The sequence below is a fragment of the Barbus barbus genome (assembly GCF_936440315.1).
Source record: "Barbus barbus genome assembly, chromosome: 48".
Lineage (NCBI taxonomy): Eukaryota > Metazoa > Chordata > Actinopteri > Cypriniformes > Cyprinidae > Barbus > Barbus barbus.
In genome coordinates this window covers 1236048-1260644 of record NC_136726.1, presented here as the reverse complement: position 1 = coordinate 1260644, position 24597 = coordinate 1236048, and the positions used below count along the sequence as shown (strand labels likewise).

Below are 24597 nucleotides of genomic sequence, written 5' to 3'. Positions count from 1 at the left end.
AGATAAGAAAAATTATCATTACTTTCCATAAATGTAACTAAGTAACACAGTTAGTTATTTTTTAGGGAGTAAGGCAATAGTGTAATGCATTACTTTCACAAGTAACTTTCCCCAGCACTGCCAATCACAACATAGTTCACTAAATATTCTAGAAGGGTCCAGCAATTCAGTCATTAATGAAATGACAAATCCCACCAATCACTTATTTCTTATTTTTGAATCATTTATTTCTAATTTGCACTATATAGGCAAAGAAGGGCTTACGTGATGAACGTGAAACATGTTGAAGGAAGCATTTGGAAAGGAGCAGAGAATGGACTTCAGCTTCACACAGACTGTGGTAAAGTAGTCTGATCGAGAGCGCGATTATTAAATAAACTCACTGTCTCCAACAGTAAAGCACAAAAACACTCAGAAAGAAACAAAAACAGCTTTATTACTCTTAAACTCACAGATAGAAAATGAAGGCTTCACTGCATAACTATAAAGTGTGAGGAGTTTAAATGTTAGAGGTTTGGTTTTATTATTGGGGTGAGCCGGAGAAGCTGGAATCACCTCGGAGCGACACAAACAGAGCTGGAGAAGTGTGTTAGTGCTCCATGGGTTCATCAGGCACAGCTGGAGCCGCTTCATCGGCCGGCTGGGCCACCTGCGGGCGACACACACCATCAGTACATCATGCCCACTCAGAGACCTTCAGACAGCAGGAATCATCCTCACCCGTCTCTGCGGCCGCTCCTCCAGACCCTCCAGGAACTCCGCCACTTCATCGTCGTCGTAGATCTTGAGCTCCATGTCCTTCCCCACGATCCCGATGGACACGTTCTAGAGGAAAGCAGCAGTCAGTAGGGTCTCGGTGCTAATGAGAGAGCAGAGACTGGAGAAGCGTCAAACCTTTGTGGTCAGATCCTGTTCAGCAGGAAGAGTCTCTCGCAGCGCTCGCAGGCCGTGCCGCACCAGATCATTCAGATTAGCTGTGAACCAGAAGAACCGTGATCACACAAACACACCGAGATCAGAGCAGATGAGCTTCTCTGCACTAACACACGCTTGAGTGTGCTGAACAGAAACTGTGCCGACTTTTAGTGCACTTTAAAAAAATTGCAGATAATATAAAAAAAACAAAAATTAAAAATGAATTTAAAGGCTAGTACACAGAAGCTGATGACGCTTCATATAAAGTGGGCTTTATTTTCAAGAGCATGTTTCTTACACTTTAAAGTTAAACTGTACATTTTATAACAACTTCAGCTTATCCAACTTATAATAACTTCATAATCTTTTGTTGTGCTTTTAGTAGTATTTAAGTACTTGTTTTGATGTGCTGACTAACATCCTAAAGGACATGTACTTTATTATAAGCTTACATGTATTGTCTCACATGTTGTTCTACTTAACGTTAATATATTTGTACTAAATTGCAACTTTATCAATACAGATGTGTAATTACAAATATATTTAAAGACATGACATTCAATCTCGATAGAAATGACATTAAAGTATATTTCAGCTTAGCATAAATACGTCAGTATGTTTAGCAGTACACTTCATTTCAAAGAAAATTAAATGACAAGTCCTACTTCAGTGGGTCAGAAAGCACTCTGAAGTTCAGATAACTGCATTTAATATAAATTAAGCTATGGTGTATTTTCATGTATTTATAATTATTGCATTAGCACAAATATGCATTAGTGAAATTAACAAGGTCTTAAACTGCCTGCATGATAATAAAGAGAGTAAAACTCAGTTTGGAATAGTTTTAGATGGAGTTTAGCGTGTCCTCTGCTCTTTTATATGAGGTGGAGTGTGTGCTGATAGCCTACAGTCCAGGAAGGCCTCCATGTTTCTCTCCAGGTACGTGCGGGCCGACTGCGAGCGAGCGCCGATCGACATGGCTTTACAGTCGAAGTAATTGGCCGAGGGGCACGTCTGGAAGATGTGCGGCCCCATGTCCTACAGTTCACAAACACAGAAGAATCCATCACTGAACACATCACTGAAGACACACACACGCTCATGGAGCTCAGGACTCACATCATATCCTGCGATCAGCAGCCCGACTCCATACGGCCGTCTACCGTAGCGCTGCGTGGGGATCTGAGTCTCTGAGGAACACGCGCTAAAGAAACACACCCCCTTCAACACAGCACTCAATCAGTGACGACGCAGAAACAAGCTGAAAGGATACTGCTTCCGATGAGCGAGACCAGTCGAGACACAGGGAGAGGCCTATCAAACACAAACCTGGAGTCCAGACACTCCTGACGCATGAAGTTACTTTCAGAGAGAGACAGAGCACAACAACATTCAAAATCTGAACAAGGATTAAAAACAAGGCTGTGATCATCAGCACGATGAGGAAAACACGGACGGAATCGTGCAATCCAGTCATAAAGACAGAATTTACTGTATAGAGAATGTCATGGATCTTGGAAAATTTGGGATGGATAAATCAATAGTGGGTCAGTATACCGAAATCAAAACGCGATATGGATAGTGTATGTCAGGGTTCCTCAAATCTTGCCCTGGAGGGCCAATGCGCTGCAGAGTTTAGCTCCAACCCTGATCAAACTCACCTGTGTGGGATTTTCTAATGATCCTGAAGACATTGATTGGCATGCTCAGGTGTTAGAGCTAAACTCTGCAGGAAAGTGGATCTTGTGGGCCAGATTTGAGGATCCCTGGTGTATGTGAACATTAAGCCACTAAAACTATTTAAACAGGAATCCTGCATGTTCTGCGTGTCTGTGTGAATGAATGGCACAGACGTGTGGCTTCGTTTAACACACACATACCTCCGCTCAGTGTTTTCAGAACTGCTGTGAGGATCACTTCATCGGCATTTTACCCTTTCTTTTGAGAAAACCTATCCTCGTATCCAGGGTCTGAGATTAACACCCAGGTAACGCTGTCAAATCACTAACCAAACTGGCAGGTTACTTTTTCTAAATTACAAAAATGTATTTAGTCACCACTTGTAGTACATTTGAGGGTTCTAGTGTATGGTTCAACTAAATACATTTTTATAACACAGTGATAGTATGTTAAAAGTGCATTTGAGTACACCGAGACCATCTTAAGTTTATCTTAATATACTAAATTATTCTGTAGTACTTAAGTACAAAACTTGTGTGCAAAGTTAGAGCACTAAGTACATTATGGAAGTGTACTTGTTTCTCAGCTGGGAGGGCCCTAAATCAGTATGTTGTTCAATAAGAGCACAATGCATTGGATGCATGTATTTGAGGCCTCCCAGCCTCGTGACTGAGCTCTGCAGTGCTGAAGGTTTACCAGAGGAGTCTGGCGTCGGCCGTCAGTCCTGCGATGGAGATGCCCACGTGACTGTCCACATGCAGGATCTTCTTCTGATGGGCGGCCAACTCAGACTGAGCTCTCTGCAAACACACAGGGCTTTCTCCAGTTAATCAGAGTGATGCTACTGGTCACTGCTTTACTGCTAAAGCTCTCCTCGAGCGCACACATGATTCAGGTGTGGTGTAGAGTACCTTGAGGGCCACCAGAACGGCGTGCGAGTGTGATTTGAGTCCGACGGTGGCCGAGCCCTGCTTCACTGCCTCCATCGCATACTCGATCTGATGAATGCGGCCCTGAACACAAACCCACAGATAAACACTCTCTCTCTCCAGCAGGTGCCAGACGTCTGAGGGTCCGAGCGTCTCGTTACCTGAGGACTCCACACCGTCACATCGTTGTCATACTGGTTCCTGAACTGAACACATGATGGAAACGGTGTTAACAGCATCTGAAGATCTCTCTCACTTCATCCTCAAATCATAAATATCTATTAAAAACTGTACTTCGAGATCATTTCTGATTACGTTCATGACTACAACTAACTCTTCTGCACTCTCTGTCAGATAAAGTTAAAGTACATTTTAAATTATTTTGATAATCCTGTCATTAAGATGTAGAATTGTTTTGATGTGTTGACTAACATACTAACATTTGAACTACATTGTTTTATTAAAAATGACTTTTTGAATGTACTACACCGTAAAATCATTTAAAACACAAGTTTAAAGGAATGACTCGCACATTTCAACAGAAAGTAACTTACATGAACCAGAGTTAAAGAAAGAAAACCCTATTTTGGGCACCGCTTTTGTTCCTGTACTCCGTCAGTTCACACAATGAACGTATTTTAGTAAGATCTGAAGAGTTTAAATCTTGGGGATAAATGTGTTGAAGCTAATGCTAATGCTACTGAAACCTGGTTCCAGACACACACACAATCCGTTCAATCGACGAACAAAACGCACCTGGCGACACTTTCTGCGGTGAATCTGCTCAGATCAGCAAATACAGCTCAGGGACGGTGTTTAATGTTTATTGAGAGAGTTTGTGCATCATTCCGCTTACTCACGCTCATCATTCACTCTCAATAGCACACACACCACCAGCCCTGCACAAACACTCACTCCACAACACTACAGCTCTCACTGTCCGCCACAACAGCGCACGTTACTTAGAGCGCAATAAATGACCGTTTCTCACCATATTTGCTGTAAACCAGGCGAGCGTCCACCGAGCGCGCAATGATTCAGCTCGATTTGCTCTCCTCGGTTCAACTTCAGGAAGAGGCGGAAGTAATCGAGCACAGAGCGCGTGCTCCGGCTGCAGCGCCACCCGCTGACCAACTACAGCAGAAACAGCCTCTTCCTCTTCTTCTTCTTCTTCTTCTTCTTCTTCTTTGGTGTTTATTGGCGTATGGAATGGAGTGTGGATCAAGATAGTTGCTTGTATACAAAATATAAATCAATATAAAAACCAAGCAAAACAAATAAGCAAACTAGAAAATAAACATAATAAATAAACTAAAAACCCATCAAAACCCTTTATTCTGTTATATAATTTACTTTCTTTCACAAATGTAATAATATCATCATACTAGCTGTTTCCCTTAATAGACCTGATAAAGTAAAGTCATGGTGTTTTACTTTCTTCAATGATTGAATAAGGTGACATCTCTCATTGTTATATTTGAGTAGTACATGCTGAACTATTTCTTGTTGGCTACAGATTCCCCAGCTGGGTGTTTTCCAGTTTTATACAGTATAGTGTACTGTTAAGCCCAGTATGACCTATTCTCATCCGAGTTATGATACCTCCTTCTCTTCCATTCCTGCTCTCCCTTCTCCCAGCAACAACTTGTTTTTGTATGTTGTATAAATGTCTAGCTGTTTCATTATCATCCCAATATACCTGCCATACTGATCGTGCATATGTTCTTATGAGTACTTTAGCTTCTGCTTTACTTAATGGGACCTGAAAATCTACTTGCTTTATTCGTAGAGTTTAGCCAGGATATCCACCTTCTCATTTCCTTCCACTCCAACACGAGCTTGAACCCAATGTAGAAATACCCATAACTTTCATATTACACATCTTACAGAATATCTGATTGATAATATCCATCCTAACTAATGACCTAATCAACGAGAGAGTAGCGTTGGCCCCTGGGTGGCCAGTACCGAGGGACGTGTGTGTGGAGAAAATGAGCCGGGTTCGTTGGGTCCTGGGTACATACTGGAGATCAGGTGGACAGCCCGGCGGATTGGCTGGTGGAGTGGCTGAGGCTACTGGTGGAGACCCAGATAGCAATTACATTTGGCCCGGATCCGTTTTAAGCCCCATGCCTCCGTTTCTATCTTAGAGACGTTTTCTGATTGTGAACCAGATCCGTGCCAGTTAGAGGTTTTAGCTTACTGCCATCAGTTCAGTATTTATATCATTTTACAGATCTGGCCCAGATCACTTTTCCCATAGGTAACCGAAAGACATTAGCTGTGTCTGACACTGATTTGGTCCAGATCTGCAATATGAATCTGAGCCGAGACTGTTTTCACATAGGCTACACTGGTGTGGCCCGAATCTGTGATACATATCTGAGCCGACTGCATTTAAAAAAGGGCTAAAAACTGCTCTGGCCCATATCTGCAAAACGGATTTGAGCCAACACTGTTTTGACAGAGGCTACCTGATGTGGACCACATCCTAAATACTTTTCTCAAACTGTGTGAAGAACTCCGTGGAATAAACATTTTCAAAACAACACGGTTACCTGTCTGCATATTTTTTTCTATCTAGAGCATGAGATAAATGCATTGTCATTAAGCTGAGCAATATTATCAGTGTTTAAAAACTATACAGCAACATTCCCTGCAAACACGTCCACTTGGGGCCCACATGGGACTCACTTGGGCTTCGGCTGGGCATGGGCTCAGAGTGGGCTTTGTTGTTGGGCCCCACATGGGCAGTAGATGGGCTAAACTAAGTGGGCTCCAGCTGGGCTCCCTAAGATATTATGTTTTCTATATAATAGAAATAGATATTAGATATAAATATATAGTATTTATACTATTATATAATATAATATCTTATATTTCTAATTTCTGTAGCTTTTGCATTTTTAGTTTTTGTTATTTATTATTAGATATTATATATATTTTTTTAGATTTTTAGATATGTTTTCATATATAATTATTAAAAATGTATTATGTCAGACATGGATGCTATTTTTAACAATAGCCACTGGGCTAGGTCCACTTTTTATACGAATTTTATTAGACTATTAAGCTATTTAGAAGCCATAGCAATTTAATAGTGGTCTTAAGTACTATAGGTCTTTCAACAGACAAGTTTGCCACAGCAGGTTTCCCCACAAAATGTTCAAACCCTAAAGTAAGAAGTGCGTACTCTGTGCAGCGCACATCCAGAAAGCTCCACCCCCACCACCGAGCAAAAGAAGTTTGCCCAGCAACAACTTTGCCGCCTTTGAGTCTGCTGTCAGTTAAGGATCCATAACGGTGTCGTGTGGACAAAAGACAGGTAAGAATCTGCCTCAATGTATAATAAACAGGATGATTTTACCGTATGATGAATGTTAACTAAAAACTTTTTTGTAAAGTATTAGTTAAGAGGCCAGGAACTAGCTTTTAGCGAATATACTGTAAACAGTGAGGTAAGTTAGCTTCGGTAACGTAAATTAAACCTGGTTAAAGCATGGCGTTGAACAGACGAGTTTAATTTATTAAGTCAATATCATGCATATGTTGAGCTTATTTTGAGTGGTTGACTTGAATATTTTGTTTAGAAGGATTTGGTTGTGAACTTTGTTAGCAAGGCAGTCGAACAGGCATAACGTAGTTATTAGCAAGCTGTTAAAAAAAAAAGCTGTAAAATGCCCATTTCTCCGCTTTTACTAGCTGGTGGCATTTTAATGTTTGCACTTGTTGCATTTACAGTTAAAGCAAAAACACAGATGAAAGTCCATTTGAATGTCAGCAATGTTTTATCGGCTAGGGTGTCGTGCCAAGGCACTTGTTCCCGCCAGGATTTGCATCCCCTGGCCGCGGAGCACGCAGAGAAGCGGAGTTTAACGTTAACTGCTGCACTACGAATTCACCTCTTAAATGGAACAAATAGCGACGTGGAAGGGTTTTCCATAGTAATAAGAGACTCATTTATCTACATATATATGTTTATTTGTCTGTTACATTAAGGCGACGTGTGAACCCCGCTAGAAATTTTACGTTCCCAGAACGTCCTCAGAACGTCCCCGCTGGTGTCAAGGACGTTGTCTAGTTACGTCCCCAGAACGTTCTGAGATGGTCATGATGTTGAGTTCTTTAAAGGGTTGGGGGACGTTATTTTGAGGACCTTCACAGAACTTTCAGGACGTTCTCGGAACGTTTAGGGGACCATATTTTATTTGGAAATCTGATGTTCCCAGAACGTCCTCAGAACGTCCCCGCTGGTGTCAAGGACGTTGTCTAGTAACGTCCCCAGAACGTTCTGAGATGGTCACAATGTTGAGTTCTTTAAAGGGTTGGGGGACGTTATTTGGAGGACCTCCACAGAACTTTCAGGACGTTCTCGGAACGTTTAGGGGACCATTTTTCATTGTTTTCAAGACCTTTGGGGGACCAACCTAGAATGTTATTTTTTGATCCTTTTTAGGCATTTCCATCACATTTACTGAATATTTTCAGAACCTTTAGTAACATTACAGGAAACTTTAGGGGATCAAACTATAATGTTACTGCAACACATCTTTCACACTGGTTCTTGGTCTTAAAAACCTAATCAGGCATAAGCACTGTGTCTTCACGCTTAACATATTCAAAGATAAACATACAAAGCAGGAATTGGTCATTCATTTGCACTGTGAACAAAAACAGATTATAACATAACCTGACAGAACATTCACTCTCCAGAACATTCTCGTTCACCATTCCTGGCTGGTGGAATAATCTTCCCACCCCTATCCGGAACGCCGGATCCCTGGCAATCTTCAAGCAACAACTGAAAACTCATCTCTTTCGGCAGTACTTCACATCATCCTAAACTCAAAAAAAAAAAAAAATCTTTCCCTCTATCTTTCTCTCCACTTACTAGTTTGTACTTATTTGAACAATGACTGAGACTTGGTGTTACGAGCACTTCCTCTGTCTGACTGCCTCTTCAAGATTAATCGCTTTTTGTATTCCCCAATTGTAAGTCGCTTTGGATAAAAGTGTCTGCCAAATGACTAAATGTAAATGTAACATAATATTACATGTGGTCATGCATAGGAAGGGTGGGTGAGAGAGAGAGGGGGCAGAGAAAGCTCAATCAATTCAATTGAATTCAAACTGGCTTTATTGCCATGGAAATTTCCATAGCATCAACATGTCAAAACAACGGTAAACAATAACAGTATAACAACTTTATTAATTCATTAATTATATACAGTGTGTGTGTGTGTGTGTATGCATGCACGTGTATCAGTCACTGTCTCCATCTTCAGGAGGTGCCCCAAGTTGTTCTTCTGCTGCCTGAAAAAAAAAAGAAGCATACATAACAATATTTACCAATCACTTCAATTACTTTTTAATTACACTTAGGTATATACAGTGGTGCTTGAAAGTCTGCAAACCATTTAGAACAGTGGTCACCAACCTGTCGATCGAGATGGTAGATCTTTATCACTGTTCCAGTAGATCCCAAAAATAATAGTAAAATAAGTACAAGAAGGCTTTACATTTCTCTGCTTTGTTTACAGCAGTAACCAAGGAAATGCTATATCATGGCTGGTTCATAAGTGCTATCTGCTGTTAGAGTGAATTTGAGCCTCATTCAGGCCTGCTGTTTTTGTTTCATGCAGATATGTTTTATGTAGCAAAAAATTTAATAAATGAAATACATAAAATCTAAAGTCAGACCATTTTGTTTTAAATCCTGAAATTATACAATCACATTCAAAAACAACTGCTTGTGCAACATGTGCGTATCATCTTTGTTTGGATCATGATTAAAATGCAGTGGTTGCCTCTAATTTCAAATGGCTACAGGCATTTTTTGTTTTTATTTAAAATAAAATCTGATTTTGAATAAGCTATGATCAGAGCATCACTAAGTAACATACTAAATAAAAGGCCTCAAATTGGAAGTGCAATCTGGGATGTCTTTTTATCAATTCTTCAATAGGTAGATCTTTTCTTTCATAAAGGCAGAGGTCAGGGATCTTGGGCTTAACAATTTTCAAGTAAAACCAAAAAAGTCCAGAGAAATGCAATGAAAATATATGCTTTCTCGTTTATTTATTCAAAGAATGTATCTAATTTTACATATCTGTGACTGCCAAAAGTATGTGAATGTCTACAATTAGTAGTTCATTTGAAGGTGAAATTAGTCCATCTGTTCAGAGGTGTTTTCAAACAATGTGATGACTAAAAGGCGTCAGTGTCTGCTCTGTTTTACTTAAAGAACAGGGATCCATCAAAGTCTGATCAAGTTTGTAGAAGTGAATCATGGCATGAACAAAGGAGATCCTTGAGGACCTCAGAAAAAGAGTTGATGTTGCTCATTAGGCTGGAAAAGGTTATAAAACCATCTCTAATCAGTTTGGACTTCCCAAATCCACAGTCAGACAGATTGTGTACAAATGGAGTATATTCAAGACCACTGTTACCCTCCCCAGGAGTGGTCAACCAACAAAGATCAGTCCGAAAGCAAGAGGTATAATAGTCTGTGAGGTTGCAAAGGACCCCATGGTAACTTACAAACAACTAAAGGCCTCTCTCACACTGGCTAATGTTACAGTTTATGAGTACACCATAATGAGAAAGTATATATTTCTGTCTCCTTTGTTTGGTTGGATTTTCTTTGTGTACTTTAAAACAAACAAGCAGACAAAAAAATTGCACTGTTCTGGTCACTGGCCATATATTAAACATGCTATTTTCATTCCTCACTGTATAATGCGCCTTCTATTTATACTCACAGTGTAATGCACATTCTGTTTATACTTCCTTTGCACCTTATGTTGTATTTACAGTCATTTGCATTGAGCTGGTCTCTACCCTTCTACCTCATAACTTGTACTATATGTCATAATGCTTAATATACACAATTTATTTTTTATATTTATTATATAATTTGTTATTTGCACTTCAGGATGAATGCTAATTGCATTCCATTGGCCATGTACTTGTACTCTGCACAATGGCAATAAAATTGAATCTAATCTAAAATAAAAACATAAATAATATTTTAGGTAGGTTTATGCAGAAATTTAGAAAAGTTGAAGGGTTCACAAACTTTCCAGCACCACTGTATGTACTAAGCAAATAAGTGGAGGGATAAATCAAAGAGTTATGTTATTCTAGAGATAATATTAAATATTCATATATATATATATATATACACACACACACACACACACACACACAGTGGGTAAAATAAGTATTGAATACACATCATCATTTTTCTCAGTAAATATTTTTCTAAAGGTGCTGTTCCACAAAAGTTGTTTGCACCGAGCTCTTCTGTCGCTTGATCTTTCGTTGAGGTGCGTTAATCCATTAAATCACTGATAATACAAAACCATGATCCGCACTCACATGAAACAGTCTTTTCTATTTTTTTATTCTACCTTTATCACCAATGGGACAAATGTTGCGGCTCAAAGTCCTTCGATCCTCAGTGTGTATCTAAAGGTGCTGTTGGCATGAAATATTTACCAGATGTCAATACCGTTTGTTGGAAATGACCGCTTCAAAACGCCTCCTGTAAGAGAAACTAGTGGCATTCATTGCTCAGGTGTGATTTTGGCCCATTCCACACAAACAGTCTTCAAATATTCAAGGTTTTGTGGCATCTTCTATGAACTCTGATCTTTAGTTCTTATTTTATATTGGATTCAAGTCAGGTGATTGGCTGGCCGTTCGAGTAGCTTTATTTTCTTTCTCTGAAACCAGTCGAGAGTTTCCTTGGCTGTGTTTGGGATCATTGTCACCCTTGTTTCATCTTCATCATCCTGGTACTGTAGGTGTTGGGACTGAAGCAGCTAATATTCATTTCCACGGACGAGGGGCAGGATTGCTTTCTAATTACTGATAGATTTCAGCTGGTGTCTTGGCTTTCCGTGCCTTTTTGCAACTCCCTTTCTACATGTTCAATACTTGTTCTCTTTGCCATTACATTTCATTACACAACTTAATTTCTGAACTTATTTGTTTTGTTTTATTATACTATATGTGTATGTATGGATTATGGATTACTCAGGTTGTTACCGACATCTGGTGAAAATTCAAGTCAACAGCACCTTTAGAAATATATTTACTGAGAAAAACTATGACGTGTTCAATAATAATTTTAACCTGCTGTGTGTGTGTATGCATGTAGGGTTAATAATAGCTCAGTGAATAAAACAACTTACAGGTGTTATGACCACCTTGGCACGGTGAGGTGCATGTTTAAGGGTTTCCCCAATACATGCATCAATTTCCTTTTCGGTGATTTTTGGAAATTGGCTGGCACAAGCACCTAGAAAAAAAGGTACCATAATAAATGTGAAATTCTCAAATAGGTCTATGCAACGTACAGGACAACATTCTATTAAATGTAATTATTCTCATTGATTAAAATGCTAATTCATCCATGTGAAATGGTGATTAAATTATGTTTTTAAAAAGTTAAACATTGCAGCAGTGTATTTGTACAGACATGGTTTATAATTTGCTCTTTACAAGTTGCATGAATAAGTAAGAGACAGAGGCTTTGAAAAGCTTACTTAAAACAATATGGTGGAGGGATGTCCCCATGAAGGGCAGCTTTCCTTTTCGGCCTTTCAGGCTTCATTGGTAGCTAGTTTCCGGAGGATTCTTCTCACTGCATCCCCAATGCTGCTGCCTCCCAACAAGCTCAAAAACTGGATCTATGCAACATATAAAAATAAATATTAAGAACAGGGCTCTGAACCAGTTCAACGAAAACAAACAGAATTTTTGACAAGAACAGAACCAGAAAACAAAATAAAACAAATTTTATAGTTCCGAACAGAATCGAAAATGTGAAATGTCCATTAATGTTATTTTATTGTTCCATTTAATAATTAAAATTTACTGTCAACCAATCATGAATTCTAGTAGTGCAGCCTATGCAAATGTGACTCTGACGCATCCAACGAATGAAATGCCTGTGCTCAGCTGTGAACTCGTCATCGGTAGGTCGCAATGGCAATGCACCGGCGACTTTATCTGAGGATAGTGAAAAATAGATTCAACAGATCACACGCACCTGCACACCATTGCAGCCTGTTGATTATCAAAATAAAATATAGTTAAAGAAAAAAAAAGATATTAAATGTTAAACTGCACTGTTGTACAATCTGTTGATCTGCATGACAAAGGATGATGTTTTATGTCGATGCGAGTTAAGTACAAAGCCTATTACATAATATTTTAGCATCCAGATACGTCGCAAAAATGGAAACAATTTGGATTCATGCCGAATGCGAGAGGTAGGCACCAGTTTCACCTAATTTGTTTTTGGATTGACGTTTTTATAGCCTAAACACATGCAATTTATAATATTTTATTTATTTTCTCTCAAAACGCAATTATATACGAGTAGGGTTTTTTTTTTAACCAACAGTTTTAAATGTCTAAAAAATGCTTTGTCTACATTTGGCTTGACTGAGCCTAAGTGCAGCGGGTTAAGAACTGTTTTTTGTTTGTTTGTTTTTTTGAGTAAAGACAATGCTGTACTCTTATTATTATATTATTATGATTATAGGCAAAAAAAAAAAACATTATTAACTGGTATTTTTTCTACTCAAACCAGGTTCGGAATGATAATAATGCAGAGGAAAGCAGGAACAGAAACATTAAAATATAGAATTTCTTAAACCGATTGATTTTTTTTTTTCATTTTCAAGCCCTGATTACAAAGCAAGTGTTAGTGTTGAAATTCAACAAATTATCTTAAAAAGCACAATGGGTCTTTAAAGTGCATGTCATATCAACATACCATCCTTTTTTTCCCTCTGTGTCCTCCAGTTTTAATGTTAATGCTTGCAGCTCCTGGACTGTTTTGCAGGGCTGCTCGATGGTCTCCTGTGGTGGTAATGTGATGGATGCCGGACCAGGACGATTCTGTTGAATAGCCTGGACTAGGCGCTCAATAGAATTTGCAATGTCTGTCTGCATTCTCTCTATTGCGAGCAGCACCCGCTGCTCAGATTGCTCGATGAGTTGCTGCAGATCTGACAAATTAAGATTAAAAAAATGTGTATTTTGACACTCAATTATTTGCTTAAGTGGTATTCAGACATGTGTAGTATTCAAAAAACAAACAAAAAATTAAGGTGTTGCCAGATGCATTGCTATGACCTAATGTTGATAGTATACTGTAATGAAAAAAGTGCAACCATACAATTACCTGCACTTACTGCACCCTTTGCATGGCTGGTTTCTTGTGTGTTATGGGTATTTTCTGTTATTGACACAAATTTCAGTGCTATGGTTATTTTCTGTTTCCCAAACATTAGGCATTACACCATATTTTCACTTAGACTTAAGCGTAGGTCATACAGAGGTCTAAAACTACGCAACACTATCGTTTAATTATAGGCTGAGGGCACTTCATATACATTACGCATCCTACGCATCCAGAGGAATCGACCTTCGGAGGACGCAGTCTTCTAAATGAGACACGGCTCATGATTTACAGACTTACAATTTTGGAATCACATGAATTTAGCGGTTTCACCGGTAACGGAAGTACACAAAGCAGTGCAACACCTAACTCATGTTTATTGAATAAAACTATAGCCTTTTGAAGTGTAATGGTCACATTAATCCATACAGCACATTTTTGTTTTTCTGTCCCCAAATGTAAGACCTCTTGCAATCATAATTAGGACTTGCACCATTTAAGATTTTTTTGAGGCCTCAAATTTGATAAAAAATGTAAGACATTTTTTATCAAAGAAACCCTGGTAGTAGGGGTATTTTTATTTCATGGATGGAGCAAAAACAATGTAAGAGTCTACAAGCACAAACAGCTGCATTCAGTCTTAATGGCATTTTAAGACACAACATCGTCAAGTAAGTAACTTTAACGAGTGTTACAGTATTCACTGTAGTTGTCTGCTAGTAAAAACATAGTTTTATCAGTCAATATCCGTGTATGCCATTGTTTTCGTTTACTACAGTTCAGAGGATCAGGAGATGCTGGCTGCTGCGACTGAGTGGAGGCGGGGCTAATCTGCATATTCATAGATCTGCGTATAGTAAATGCACATACCATGGAAAGGATTATCAGCTGAAAGGTTAGGCAGGGATGACACATCTTCCTCAGGTGCATGGGCAGTGACTGTGATGTCAGTAGGTGGCTTGTCTATGAACAAACATTGAAAACATGGGATAAACTTACAGTTCGAGAGTGTTGAGTACTGCAATGCACTGCAACTTACACAAAAAGCCATGACAAAAAATACCAACCTACAACTTAACTGGTCAAAAAAATTTTAAAATGGGATTCTCATCAGAAATCTGGGGCCAGTTGCATAAACATAGCCACTATGTTAAGATTGTGTCTTTTTGACTCAGACTGGGCAAATCTATCTTTTTATAACAGACTTTAACAAGTTATGACCAGTCTTGAAGAAATCAAATTAGATGACTTTTTAAGACTAGTCTAAGCAGTTTATACAACGGGCCCCTGTTTGTATTATACACAAAGCCTGGAAAGCTATGTTCACACCAGCTGGCACTGCACTTTTATTTTCTTTTGGCCTGTTCACTAATTGACATCGCACAAACCATCATCGAATCAACACAACACAAGAAATCTGTTACTTACAACTCGGAGGCTTAGGGAGACTTGGTAGTGGGTTTTGAGAGGATGTGGACATTTTTTTATTTTGTTTCTCTGGCATCTCATATTCTCCTATTAATTAAGGATAAGACAGCGTGTTTGTGAGTGTGAATATAATTTTGAGCTACAGGCAAAAAAGAAAAGTGAACAAAATTTAGATTTTAGCCGAATTTCAGGTTTCCACAAAAATTTGTTCATACAGCCCTCATCTATCGATACCAATGCTCCAAATAGTAACTGAACATCTAAATTTAGCTTTTATTTTAACATAAACAGCAGAAGAGCTTTTATTTTAAAGGAAAACTCCGGCTTCAGTGAAAACAGGCTAACAAAACATGTCTCACTACAAATATAGTGAAATGCTGTAATCATCTGCCGCAAAAATAAAGCCCAACTGGTGGCTGTTGCATTACCAAATGTGCGCTAAAATCACAGTACATGCCATAAACGAGTTGACTGCCTTCGTTCACTGTGACACTGTGTTGTACTGTCATGATGAGTGAATATTGTAGAAAAATTCCACATTAAATAGTGACTAAACACGACCCATTAATAGCCTAAATGTTAACGAGGAGTCCCTCTTATTTATAATCGCAACATCGTCTGATAAAATCAACATGCATCTACACTAAAGAGCGGCTGTGTGGTGGTTTGGCTATATTACTTTTTGTCTCATACAGCGCACTGCCTGCGTCTGAGTAACAAACTAAAAAACAACAAACTAAAAAGTACATAATATTAATAGACGAACTATGCTCATATATATATAATTCCAAACAGTCAATAAGCAACAGGTTCTTGGAAACACTATTTTGTAAATTATTTGTTGACGAATCTGTGCAGCTTAATGTGCTGTTTCTCTGCCACTCACTGCACAGAACAGATGCCGAGAGAGGCAACACTGCGCCGGGAGAGTCAGACCTCACACTAGCGGGGCAGTACTGGAGACATCTTCCAACTGAACGATAGATAAGGTTTATTCAGAAAAGTCGCTAGGTTTGTCAGTATGTATATTATATGGAAAAAAGCCGCTAAAAGGGTCTGAAAGTTGCTTAATCTAGTGCTGAAATCGCGCTGGTGTGTGTGAGATGTGGGAGCTGATGGCAGGGGGTGGGGTATTAGCGGCGGTCAATGTGGATATTGTGGATGAGTTCTTCGGTGTCATCACATTCTACTAGTTCTACAGCTTCAGTTTAAGAACTTTCTCGTTTAATAATACATACAGCTGTGTCCTCGCCACAGTGCAACAGTGAAAAGAGACCCCTCACAAACAGTGTTGCGTTCCGAACGTGGTTTAAAAGACATACACCGGTATTGCGGTATTTTAAATATTCATATCATACCGTCCAGCACTAGTTACGTGACTACGACAATAACGAGACTTATGTATCGAGTTTTGCTATTGCATTGATAATACCGTTACATCCCCAATATACAATGTGTGTATGTATATTATATTATATATATACATATATTTTACATGACGTTCTATTCATTAACAGTGGAGTAGCCTAATGCATGAAAAAGCAGTCACATGTGTTTCACACCTTCACTATCTGTCCAGTATCTTGCTGGGACTTTTTTCTTCCGCATTTTTTCCACCTCCTCCTCACTGTCCACATTTGAAGTTTCCACTGCTTTTTTGGCTCGCTCCCTAGCTGTCTTGTAGTTGTCTATGGCCAGTAAATGAAGTCTTTATAATTTTGTTAATTATTTTGAAGTATGTAAAGCAGTGTACCTCTATATGACTACTTCATTCACTTTCTTACCAGTCTCGGAGAGTATTCTTATTTTATATCGATTCCAGAGCTCAATGAATAACATCTTAATTTTTTGTAACTATGGACTTGTTATTTGTGTGTGTGTACTCTTACCCCATTCACCTCCTCTACCCATGATGCAGGCGCCACAGCAATTGAGTCTTCCTCAATAAAAACCACTACATAGAATCCAACCTATTACAAACCACAGAGCACTAATTAGAAATGAGGGTAAAGGAATATAGGTTAGGACATTAAAGCAATCAGGAAAAAAAATACTAATAATGTACATATTTTCTTTTCTTTGTTAATTGAGGTCATGGAGGAGAGAAAGGACAACTCGGTGACCATGTCCGTCCTCAAGGATCATTGCCCTTCCTTTTAAGTTTGTCTTGTCCAGAATCTCCATCTTTGATGGACCACTTACAAAAGCTCCATAGATCCTTGAATCACATGGCTTGCAAAGGTACGGTGTCAGGTGCGAGAAGACTCTACATAAGAGTTTTCCAGAGTTGGTACTTTCTAGAACTTCACAGCAGGATGTTGGGCTTACAATGTAAACATTATTAGGATGTTTCATATGAATTGGTCTCTCTTTACTTGTTTCTATTGGAATCTGTGACTGTTCTTGGAGCCGTTTTGCTGCTTGGATTAGAACATGGTTTCCTGATCTAACCGTCTTTTTCAGCTGGTGCAGATAGCTTTCAAACGAAAAGGCGCTGCATTTGTCTAATGATCCATATGTGGTGGCATCAGCAGTGAGGTGAAGCAGTGAGTGCACATTGTACACTAGAAATTCTTCGCCATATATGTGCCGGCCTTGTTCAACAAAATATGTGAGGAGTTCATGGGCATACATATTGTAGGTTTGTGTTAAATGTGGAGACACTAGGATATACATAGCCACACTAAAGGCCATGAAATGACTGTACAGTGTTTCTGGTAGGATTCCCTGCAGAACAACTTTGCCTGTGTAGAGCATAAACTGTCTGAATTCAGTGGCCTTCCATCTCTCCAATTCCTCCAAACTGCGTGGCTTCCTGGCAAAAATATGGGGTATGTCACATCTCAAATTCCTTAGCCTCTGATTGACCTCCCTCAGCTGAGCTGGTGATAGCCGATGCCCCGACTTGCCCCGTGACCACAGTAGGAGCAATTTTCTCATCACTCCCAGGCAGCACTGGTGCATGTAATCAGCAGGAAAAGACTTGACCATGTCAATTTGGAGATTGCTGAAAGGGGACACAGTATTTTGTTGATGGTGTTCTGGCTGGTGTTGCTCTCTGAATGAGACATCATCCCTCAACATGAGGCCATGCACTTGTTGATACGTCATGCGCCCCTTCCAGTTGCCTTTTTGGGTGCACTTGTCACAGCCATAGTAACCCGAGAATTGTTTGATGCACTTCAGCATGGCTTTTGCTGGTGCATCACATGTAATACATCTCAATCTCACATTGACTGTTGTTTCTCCCCATGAGAAGCCATTCATTAAAATCATGTTAAGTTCATCTGATATGACTTTAATGAAGTCCAGTGATTTGGGCTTGGCCTCAGTAAGAGCAATGGCCAAAGGAAATGTGCTTGCTGGTTTTAGATGTACAGTGCAGAGTACAGGCCAGAAAGATTTACCAGTGCTCTTAAAGAGTGGCAGTCCATCTACATTGAGGGAAATCTCGATCTCAGTGATGTCTTTTGCATAATTTCAAGCACATGATTAATTGTTCAGTCACTCCAAATTTAACACATTCCACTCCGGACACCATTTGACTTTCAACAGGATCAGTTTTTAACAATGTTTTAGCAGTGGATGGCAGGTGTTGATGCCCTTGATTCCTGAGAATTTTAAGCAGTGCGTCTGCAGCATTGTGCTTGATGTTATAGCCACAAATCCACTTCTTTAACTCCTCAGCTAAATTGTCAGTGGGCATATCAATGTTGGCAGAATTCTCAAAAAACACTTCATCTATGTCACTACTGGAAGATTCTGTATCCATATTCCCTGTGTCTACAGCCATTGTATGATGTAGCAGTGTGTCGCCATTGACTGCATTGATGCCAATATTGATAAACGTCATTTCATCATTGTCACTATCAAATTCTCCAGTCCCTGCATTTTTTAGGCCGGAGTCCTGGAGTGGTATAGTGTGTCTGGGATTGTGTGCTTCACTGTCAAGCATAGTACGAGGACCAGCTGCATTTCTGTGCACTTTTCTCTTTTTTCTTTGCACCCTTTGCCATAGTCGTTGGTATTCTCTTTTCCTGGCTTCTGCAGACATCCAGCTGTGTGGAACAGCTCTGTGTTTTCTTCTCTGCAAATGGGTACATTGACGTGTAATTTATGTAGAAAACCTAAAGATCATTAATTTTGTAAGCAAGCATTTTGCTTACACACCAGAAAAAAAGGATCATTATCATGTTATAAAGTTAAAATGTTATTGTTGTAACTAGGGCTGGGCGTTATATCGAGTTTATACAATATCAACATATTTTTTTAATAAGCGAGTCAATACCATTCATATTGATATGCAGAGATTTGATATGAGCACATCTGAATAATAGCAGAGGACACAGAGTGAGCTGCTGCAAGAAAAGTGTATAACACAATTTCTCCTATATATGTATAATATATCCATGTATAATAAAATAGTACAATAAAATAAAATAGTAAACACGATAGCATTGGCTTGCCCCGTCAGATGCTGCTAACAGAGACACTACATGCACTGTTTAATGGGTTTAAGATGTGCTTTTTTCCTCAGTGCTTAACTTACATTTCACAGGTATATTTTCCATCTGTAAATGTTAGCAAGCCATGGAAATATTTAAATTTTTCTGTCAAGTGGATGAGGCTTATGAATGTGATTCTCCACTAAACTTCAGAGAATGAGCATTGCTGCATGCCAAACAAGCATAGCGCAAAAGCACAATAATTGTGTCATATGTAGGGCTGTGCGATATGACGATATATATCGGATCGACAAAATAAAAAGTCTATCGTTTCATATTATGTTCTTTTGTTTATTTCGTGGTGTCGCAAAAAAAAATGCATATGTAACAGTATACTGGATCCGGACTTCGGTCTTAAAGGGGAAGCTGTCCAATATTTGTTCTGTCTGCCATTCATATTAATCATAGCACATTGCTAGAAAAACTCACTGCTCTTGACTAAATCACTTTTGTAACTTTAATAAGAATAAAAAAAAATTATAATGATATATTTTTATATAGGTATAGAATATATACATAATACACATGTTAATTATATATATCATAGATAGATAGATACAATTAGCATAGTGAAGGCTAATTAATTTACACAATGTATACTAAAAAAATACTATACCGTGATATATATCGTTATCGTGATATAAAATTAGTCATATCGTGATATAACATTTTGGTCATATCGCCCACCCCTAGGGACTCATATGTATAATTTATCCCTAAGTGTATTGTATGATAGCAGATAACTAGGGATGGGTACCGAAACTCGGTATTAAATCGGTCTCGGGGCTAAATTATGAAAGACCGGAGTATCGATAAGCTCTGACGTTATTCGGTAAAAATGAAAGCACTGTTTATTTCATTTCGTTTGTGAGTTTGTTTTATTGTATTTGTCAGTTTGTTTTACTTTGTTCATGTTGTTACTGTACCTTAAAACTAAAAATACCTGCACACTGGTGCATTTACAAATTGATGAAGTGCAGGCATTTTTAGTGTTTTATATACATAAGATAAGATACAGTAAGAATATGAACAAAGAAACAAAGTAAAACAAAAAGTACCGATAAGAATACCGTTAAAGTACCGGATCGATAAGCAGTATCGGTAAGAGTAGTAATACCGTTAAAACCTTAACGATACCCATCCCTACAGTTAACAGTAATGGGGTAATCTAAATATAACGCAATTAATCTGTGTTCCTGTTTAGAGAATTGAACTTCTGCTTTAAAAAGTATTTTTGTTTTTAGACTGTAATGTTACGAGAGCATAGCCTACTTTCCCTATTTGTTTTCATTGCCTTTAAAATAAACAGTTTTATTGGACAAAATTGAGCAGGATGTTAATACATATATAATATATTATATATATATATATATATAACCAATTATAAAATACAGATGAAGCCCCAGCCCTAGTTATAACAATCATAATTCTAGTTATTACGGCATACAATCGTATCACATTATAACAAGAAACATATCTTGTTAATAACAATATACTATTTATCTAATTAGATGTGAAAATTTTGCACTTTATAACATGATAACTTGGGTGTAACCGGAAACTCATGTTGAAATGGGGAATGTTGCTCTTTTCTTTAAAAAATTAGTTCACCCCAGAATTAAAATTTCCTGATAATTTACTCATGCTCATGCCCTCAAAGATGTTCGTGTCTTTCTTTCTTCAGTTGAAAAGAAATGGGTTTTTGAGGAAACAAATCCAGGATTTTTCATGTGTGACCTTTCCAACATGATAACATATTGGCTGAAATGGTGGACGTGCATTGCAGAGCTAGTGCAAGACAAGCATTTGTGGTTAAAAAGTATATACAGTTTTGCTTTTTTTTTTATTTAGAAAATGACCAAATCATTTTATTATTCCTGGGCTGGGATCTTGGGCCCTTTAATGCTGCATTGATACTGCAATTTGGACCTTCAACTCATTGGCCTACACTGAAATAATAAAAACCTTAATTTTCTTTTCGACTGAAGAAAGAATGTATGAACATCTTGGATGACATGGGGGTGAGTAAATTATCAGGAACTTTTCATTCTGAGGTGAACAAATCCTTAAATAGGCAATATAGGCTACACAATTTGATTATTTCAAATAGTTCATGCTTGGATTTAACACAACAGTTATAAACCAATATATCCTCCTAATAATGTAAAAATCTCTTGTTATAACCACCATTTTTCTGCAAGTCAAGCCTACCTTCTGAGATGCCATCACAGCTTGCATGAGAGCAGTGTACAAGGCAGGGTCTGGGAAGCACAGCAAAGGGAATAGTATAGACTTTGTTAGAGCATTGCATTCACTGTAGTACAACATAAGTGTCCATTGCTAATCAAAGGGGACAAAACGGGCACAAAAAAAGACAACTGTAAAAGGCTTACATTATAGGAAAAAATGACTAAAAAAGAAACAAAATTCTGATCCAACATCTTTTGTTTAAGCTCAGTCTCATTGTTCATACAAAGGTATTAGCTAGTAACGCTTCCAAGGACAACACATACATTTTCAAAATTTGGTTAATGTGTTAAAACATTTAAAACATAACATTTAGATTTTTAGACCCCTTAACCTATCCCCAAACCTAAACTTACCCATTTTACAGCGAATATAAAAAATAAGAAATGCATTAGAATAGACCAAAATTTATTTTGAGCCGCAAATCCCACTCCTACCTTTTAAAGCCATATTTTCTTAAAATATGTACAGTAGGCTATAAATAAAAACATGACAGACAGACAAGTGCAATCACACTATTACTAAAATGAACCGTAGCAAGACATTTTCTTTCTTTTTTTTTTGGAGAATTGATTTGAGTGCCTTGCATGTTAAGATTCTTGAAGTTATTTCTGAATGTGTAGCTCATCATCATCAGCACGGGTTTATATGCTAACGGCCTGCGAGGAAGATGCTTCAAATACACGCAGTTTCATAAGATTTGCATTCAAATTAATTACTTTTGAAATTATTTTGCGTTTTGGTGTGTGTTCAATTGTCAGTCACATCATATCGGAGAAAAGGCCTTTGGTGTCCCACGTACGGCAAACTAAATACATGCAATGATTAAACTAATGCCGAAAATGACATTAATTGTAACGTTAAGTGTTTATAAACAGACTAACATTATATCTAGTCTTGTTGAACTGGATTCGAAACCAGTTAGCAGCAGAAAGTTAAATGAGCAAACTTCACTTATTAAACACAGTTAGAAACATGCCTTGGTATGAAAAATACAATATAATAATGTTAATGACACGATTGCATATTCATATGGATTTAGTTGTAAGACGGTTAAGTTAAGTTGTTCATACATAAATAATTTACGTTTTGTCCGGACGACAGAATTAGTTTAACTTGCTGTTAAAACGTTTCAGTGTCTATACAAACGCAAGTAAATATAAGTTACATCTTGTAGAACCACATTTTACGAAAAATAGAAGCGAATTCTCACGAGATAATGTTGATAACTTAATGCTGACTTTGGTTTCGCAAAGTGTGGTCACAACATTACCTTCATTAACTTCAACGTTTGCTTCATTATCGGAAAAATAGCGTTTCACAAGAAGTTCTTATTAAAATAACTTTACTTGATAGATAATCAAATTAGAGACATATTTACTCATCATAGAAACCGCTGCTAGCCGGGAAAAAAACCGCCAAATGTCCTCAGTCTGGATCAACGGATGCTGGGATAGATGCCCCGCCCCTCCGCTGCCGCTATTGGGGCGTACGCCGCACGTGACCTTTGTTATAGTTTTTTTTTTTTACATGACCTTTGTTATACGTTCCACAAATATAGGCAAATGACAGATATACTATTTGATTGAATTATTTTTTTGATTATTATTTTCATGAGAACTTGGCTGAAATAAATGCATGTTTATAAATGGGTTAGGAAGATGCAGTTGAGGTCAAAACTTTATAGCCTACACCTTTCAGAATCTGCAATATGTTGATTATTTTTTCCAAAATAAGAGGGATCATACAAAAAGCATTTATTTTGTACTGACCTGAATAAGATATTTCACATAAAAGACGTTTATATAGTTCAAAAGAGAAAATAGTTGAATTTATAAAAATGACCCTGTTCAAACATTTACATACCCTACTGTGTTGCTATGATCCACAGCTGTTTGTTTTTTTGTTTAGTGATAGTTGTTCACGGATCCCAAATTTGTCCTGAACAATTAAACTGCCTGCTTTTCTTCAGAAAAATTATATCTGGTCCCACAAATTCTTTGGTTTCCCAGCATTTTGTGTATTTGAGCCCTTTCCAACAATGACTTTGATTTTGAGATCCATCTTTCTACACTGAGGACAACTGAGGGACTCATATAAAACTATTACAGAAGATTCAAACTCTCATTGATGCTCCAGAAGGAAAAACATTAAGAGCCAGGTGTGCAAAAAAATGAAGATGTGTCCGTTTTTTTATTTTTATTTTGCCTAAATATCTTTTTTTTATTTAGGCATACTGCCCTTTAGAAGCTACAGAAGATACTTACATGTTTTCCAGAAGACAAAATTTTGAAAAACCAAAGAATTTGTGGGACCTGAAGGATTTTTTTGAGGAACAGCAGGCTGTTTAACTGTTCAGGACCAACGAGGGACTCATGAGTAAATATGACTAAACAAACAAAAACAAAACGAAAAAAGCACAGCTGTGGATCCCTCTGGTAACAAAGTATTAAGAATCAAATATGTAAACTTTTGAACTGGGTCATTTTTATAAATTCAACTATTATTTTATGTTGTGGACTATAATGTCTTTTATGTGAAATATCTTATTAAGGTCAGTACTAAATAAAACATAACATGAATTTTGTATGATTCGTCTGATTTTGGTAAAATAAATAACATTCTGCAGATTATGCAAGGTGTATTTTGCATCCAGCGCAGTTCCGAATGAAATGTCCCTATCTAAGTAAAAGGG

The 24597-nt window shown here is 37.9% G+C and overlaps 1 protein-coding gene across 1 annotated transcript; it reads right to left on the bottom strand.

Moving 5' to 3' along the window:
* Positions 1–416: 416 nt before the first annotated feature.
* On the bottom strand, positions 417–4976 carry LOC306866800 (proteasome subunit alpha type-1-like). The gene is made up of 10 exons (XM_079412165.1): positions 4516–4976; positions 3686–3730; positions 3507–3608; positions 3292–3395; positions 2189–2277; positions 2035–2105; positions 1824–1953; positions 895–974; positions 721–825; positions 417–649 (listed from the first exon to the last, which is right to left on the bottom strand). Exons 1-10 carry the CDS (start codon positions 4516–4518, stop codon positions 590–592), a joined length of 789 nt encoding a protein of 262 aa, XP_079268291.1. The 5' UTR covers positions 4519–4976; the 3' UTR covers positions 417–589.
* Positions 4977–24597: the final 19621 nt, after the last annotated feature.

Coding starts and splice junctions, on each gene's coding strand:
- LOC306866800 (XM_079412165.1), bottom strand. Junction 2,278..3,291: donor GCCGACGCCAGACTCCTCTG/GTAAACCTTCAG, acceptor TCTCTCTGAAAG/TAACTTCATGCGTCAGGAGT. Junction 1,954..2,034: donor TGCTGATCGCAGGATATGAT/GTGAGTCCTGAG, acceptor TGTGAACTGTAG/GACATGGGGCCGCACATCTT.